The sequence below is a fragment of the Hydra vulgaris genome, chromosome 11 (genome assembly GCF_038396675.1).
Source record: "Hydra vulgaris chromosome 11, alternate assembly HydraT2T_AEP".
Classification (NCBI taxonomy): Eukaryota; Metazoa; Cnidaria; class Hydrozoa; order Anthoathecata; family Hydridae; genus Hydra; species Hydra vulgaris.
In genome coordinates this window covers 40,143,270-40,149,154 of record NC_088930.1, presented here as the reverse complement: position 1 = coordinate 40,149,154, position 5,885 = coordinate 40,143,270, and the positions used below count along the sequence as shown (strand labels likewise).

General features: G+C 25.9%; 1 protein-coding gene across 1 annotated transcript; it reads right to left on the bottom strand.

The window, feature by feature from the left end:
- Nucleotides 1-1,145: 1,145 nt before the first annotated feature.
- LOC105844409 (myo-inositol 2-dehydrogenase) lies at nucleotides 1,146-3,488 on the bottom strand. Its single transcript, XM_065809531.1, has 4 exons — nucleotides 3,360-3,488; nucleotides 2,998-3,197; nucleotides 2,726-2,857; nucleotides 1,146-1,939 (listed from the first exon to the last, which is right to left on the bottom strand). Exons 1-4 carry the CDS (start codon nucleotides 3,362-3,364, stop codon nucleotides 1,230-1,232), a joined length of 1,047 nt encoding a protein of 348 aa, XP_065665603.1. The 5' UTR covers nucleotides 3,365-3,488; the 3' UTR covers nucleotides 1,146-1,229.
- Nucleotides 3,489-5,885: the final 2,397 nt, after the last annotated feature.

Sequence of the window (5,885 nt, the reverse complement as noted above, 5' to 3'; positions counted from 1 at the left end):
ATTAAAAATTCACTCAGAAAACGTTAGTGGAATAAAGTATCGTAATACCAGCATTACTTAAACCGCTTCGGGTAAAAACAAACATTTTACACAAAGGGTTTAAGAACCCTAGTTTCAGAAACCCAATTTATGGAGTTCTATAACCCCAAGGTTTTCCAAATTCTGTTTTGTAATAGGGGTTTCAGAATCCGTTCTCCAGAACTCTTATTGTGGGGTTCCAGAACTCAGGGGTTTTAACTCCTGGTCGAAAACGTCAAACAGTGTATAAAATGAATAACACGTCTAACAGTGTAAAAAATGAATAACACGTCTAACAGTGTAAAAAAATGAATATCACGTCTAACAGTGTAAAAAATGAATAACACGTTTAACAATGTAAAAAACAAATAACACGGTTCACCGCGTAATAAGTGAATAACACGTCTCACAGTGTAAAAAGTGAAAAACGCGTTGAAAAGTGTCAAAAAAAAGCGTAAACGAAGATTAAAGAATAAGAAAAATAAAACTAGAAACAACTAAAAACTAGAAAAAAACTAGAAACTGTAAACTCTGTGAAAAACAAAAAATCAACCAACAAAATTTTAACCAGGTTTACAAAATGTTGGTAGATTTGTACCAATTAATCGAACTTAATTGACTATTTAAACGTGTTTTGTTCTCAGAAGCTAAATACAAAAAGCAAAGTCACTGTTTGCAAATTTTCATTGTGTTGAAACATATTTCTATCCTAATATTGATTATTGAATTATTCCAAGAAAACCAAAAGATCTGGTAAAAGAGCACTGCAGATGGGCTTTAAACGAGGAAACTCGCGTTGTTTTTCTTACTGATGATCATATTTGATGTTTTTCAAAATACTTTTGATTTATGAATGCGGTTTTTAAATATTTTTCATTCATGGCCAAAATATTAGCTAAACATATGGCTGCTTTTTTCTTTGTTTTATTTTATGAGCAGCAAAATTTATTTGAAAAATATTTTTTTTGTCAATATTTATTAGGTAATCATTAAAGACACGAGGGGTCATAATCATAAAAGACACGAGGCTCATGTAAAAAAATCAATTGTTTTTTGTACTTTAACGGGAGTTACAATTCGTTTTATGGTTGTGTTTTAAAGTATTAGTAGTTGCGTTTTATAATCTTAAAGTTTCAAATAAACAAGAACATACTTACAAAGAAAATTATTGTGCATTTCCTAACTTATCTCAAACAGTTCAAACCAAAAAGTTAAAATGATGGCTTGAATGTTAGTCTTTGTTCGTCAATTGTTATTGGCTTGCCACACTTGTAAGATTTTTCACACGCTGAAGCTATTAAAGATACCATCAATACATTTTTACCAGTGACAGTTGATGTAGCTCCTTCAATAATTTCTAAAAAATGTTCAAGTTCGTTAGCGTAACCTTCTGCGTTACGCTGTGGAAATGATTGTAATAACAAATCTCGAGATATATGATGTTTTGTTGATTTGATTGTAGATGTTTTATGTTGGTTCACGCTCTCTAACATGCCTAGTTCTCCAAAAACCTCAATCCGTTGGTCATAACCATATGCTGCAAACCGACTAATATCAATTTGAGCTAAGCAACCAGATGCAAATTTCATTGTAATGGAAACAGTGTCAACATCTCCCATTTCTAGTATACTTTGACGGAAAGCGTGCGCGTATGTAAAAACAGATATAGGATATTCATCCAAAATCCATGTAATCATATCTATATCATGAACAGCACAGTCGTGAAAAATACCTCCCGGTTGTTTTAGAAAATCATCACTAGGTAGTGGCGAATTTCGACTAATACATCGCACCATATGTATTTTACCAATTTCTCCTAAATGGGTAGCATTACGAACACGTGCATGTGACGAATCAAAACGACGGTTGAACGCACAGAATAAAGGGATCTTTTCCTTGGCCGCCAATTCATAGCAAATAGCTATAAATATAATAAATACATACAGGTTAATAGATATTCTAGTAAATCTTTATGTTCAGTAAAAATAATGTTAAAAAAAATTTAACTAATAATTTTAAGGTTAAACTTCTATTGATCGTGTATAAAATATAGCATCAACAGAAGTTTTGGCAACGGATAGTTATATAATTTCTACTAGTTAAGTGTTCTGTTACGATATAAAACAGCTTATATATATATATATATATATATATATATATATATATATATATATATATATATATATATATATATATGTTAGAGAAATAAAGACTTCAGCAGTATAAATTCTAACTTTTTCAACTGACTTTTTAACTGAGACCTGTTTTAGTATGACAGCGTATCTCAAAAAAAATTCTAGTTAGCTTTTAAAATAGATTTAGTCACTGGACGCAATAGTTGTACGGTAGTAATCAAATAATTGATGGAGCAACAAAAAACCTGTGAGTTGTCAATAAAGTAGCGCTATTAGGTTGTTCACGTAAATTTACTAATTTTCTTACAATTTTATATTCGGGTTTATCAAAATTGTATCGATATAAAAATGGAAAAATTTTTATTTTTTTCATTTTAGATATTTAGGATAAAGTTTTTTCAAAAAATTCTTGTTTTTAACACAGACCTCAGATTCGTCACTCAAAAAAGATTTAGTCTTTTTTTAACTTTTTTAAAAGTATATAGGACCTAATAGCAAACTAAATGTTAAAATTAAAATTAAATTTGTTTAATAAAAATGCATTGGCAAAATAAGATAATAACATAACTTGCCTATATCTTTCAGCTGTAATGCAATTGGTTTTTCACAAAACACTGGCTTTTTTGCTTGGATACATTTAAAAATTAATTCTTGATGAGTACTTGTTACTGAGGCAATAATGACGCCATCAACAGATTCATCGCCTAGGTATCAATATTTGAGAATAAAGTATAAATATACAAAATTTTTAAAGTGCGCCGGTAAATATTGAACATATTTTTAGGTATGCCTAAAAAATAAATTAAAAAACTTATATAAAATAAAGATAAGTAAAAACAATTACTAAGGACTCTATCTATTTGATCAACGCTAACAACTTTTGTACTCTCTAGTCCAAATGAATTTTTTAATTGTTCAGCTTTTTTAGTATCAATCTCAACAAAGTATTTAATTTGAACTCTCGGATTCCGGTAACAGTTTCCAGTATGAATTGTTCCAGCTCGACCTACACCACAAATAGCAAGCCCGAACTTTTTTAACAAGCTGTAGTTTAAAAAAAACGTCAAAATAGTTACAAGTTATAGTTATACAAATTATATCCAAATAATGAAAAAATTTCACGTTATTTAAAGTTCTTTTTTTTAACTCAAAAAATAAAAAATAACAAGAATGCTAATGGTAATAATAATAAACGATAATTCTTACCTCATCCTGAAATCTAGTTTTTTTTCCTACTAAATAATTTGCTATCTACTAAAAAACCTTCTTTTTCGAATTTTTGAGTTGAAATAGATACTTTGAATTACGTTACACAAATTTTATGACAAAAAATTTATCGAATCAATCTCATAAATTTAGTAAAGTAATTTTTTGAGTGCACTGTCAGCTTGTCAATACGCAGCTCATTAATTTTTAAACGTTGCTCATTAATTTTCAATGAGCTAGGTTTTGCGCTGCGATATAAGTAGGTGTAAAAAAAAAATCATTAGCTGTTGTTAGTCATTAACTTTATTAGCAGTTCTATAAATACTTGTCTAACTGTTATAATTATAATAATTATATAACATCCTAGCAAACACTCCACGTACAAAGAGCATAATATATATGTATATATGTAACAAATAATATATATATATATATTTTTTTTTTAATATTCTGTATTATGATTAACAACCAATTTTTAATCTTTCAAACTCAAGAATTATACTAAATAATTGATTCAAGACTCATTTATTTCAAAATAAAGGATTCAAGAACTGCGTCAAACGAGGAAGTATGTACCACAGATGACTAACAAATATTATCTCAAATGAATGTTTGTAGAACTTGATATATATATATATATATACATATATATATATATATATATATATATATATATATATATATATATATATATATATATATATATATATATATATATATATATATATATATATATATATATGTATATATATAGGGTTAGGACTATTGTAATTGTAAAAATTAAATACAATTACACATTACAATACAAAAATATTGTATTGTAATATTACAGAAATAATAAAAAAAATTTATTTTGGTATTGTATTGCTGTGATGAAAAACAATTACAATAAGCATTGCATTGTTTATTTCTTACAATACAATAAAATTCGAGAACTATTGTATTGTATTATTTTAATGAAATAAAATTACAATAACTGTTGTATTGTTTTGATGAAAACAATTACAATAACTATTGCAGTGTATTACTTTACATTAGAGTAAAAAAGCTAACGTATTTTAACGTATTTAACGTATTTAAACGTATTTTAATGTATTTCATCTCTGACGAACTTACTATTATTATTGTTATTTTTTATTTACAGATTTGCAATAAATTACAAATTTTATTTTTTACATATTTAGATTTTGCATAACCTATCTTGTTATGTATTTCTAAGCTCTAAATGGCCGCAAAATATTGCCTGTCTGATGATAGCCTTACTATTATAAAAATAACATTCATCAATTATTTTATTCAGACCTTTTATTTTTTCCTCTTGATTTTAATGCTGCAAAGGAACCTAAAATATATATGAAAATTAACTTTAGTAACACAAACAGTTAAACATAATAATTCAAAAACAGTTAAACATAATAATTCTTCTTAAATAAAAATGTTAATGTCTTTTATTACAATAACAATATACTGTTATTGTATTACAAAGACGAATTACAATAAAATATTTATTGTTATTGTAGTAGGTCATTGCAATACATTTTTTTCCAGATATTGTTGTTGTTTTATAAAGATGAATTGCAATACAATATTTATTGTTATTGTATTACAGAATTACAATAATTGTAAATCACAAGTATTGTTATTGTTTCTAAATTAAGTTAATACAATAACAATAACTATTGTTACTGTTATTGTTTTCATTACAATTACAATAGTCCTAACCCTTTATATATATATATATATATATATATATATATATATATATATATATATATATATATATATATATATATATATATATATATATATATATATATATATATATATATACATATACAACCCTCGGAATTAGGGTCGGTATTCGGCAACGCCGACCAAACTGCTGACCTAAAAGTGTTTGAGGTCGGCAAAAAATTGCCGACCTCGTTTCTATCTTTTATGGTAAGACTTTTGTATCAAATTGTACATATATATATATATATATATATATATATATATATATATATATATATATATATATATATATATATATATATATATATATATATATTTATATATATATATATATATATATATATATATATATATATATATATATATATATATATATATATGTACATTGTATAATTTAACTTGATTGAATCTATATTATATTTTTTATTTTATATTCTATAAATCTTAATTATATATATTTTTTTGTATTTTGCAGAGACCATGTCCGAGTATTCCGAGAATGAGCTAGAAAATTGCGTCGGAGATATCCTGAAAAGATCGCCGGATAGAAAAGGCGTCAGTGACCGTAAAAAACTAAAGTACGACAAAAGTTTTTATGATGTTTTTTAGATCTGTAATTTGAAATATGATTTAATCTTGTGTATACTTTTACTTTTGTGTTTTATCTGTTTTAATTAATAAGGCACACAGGTTTCCTTTTTCGTTATGTTTTCTGAATGTTAAATTTTTGTTCTTAAAACCCAACAATTTCTGTGCCACAATACGCTCTTTGCATAACAAATGTCTTTTGAG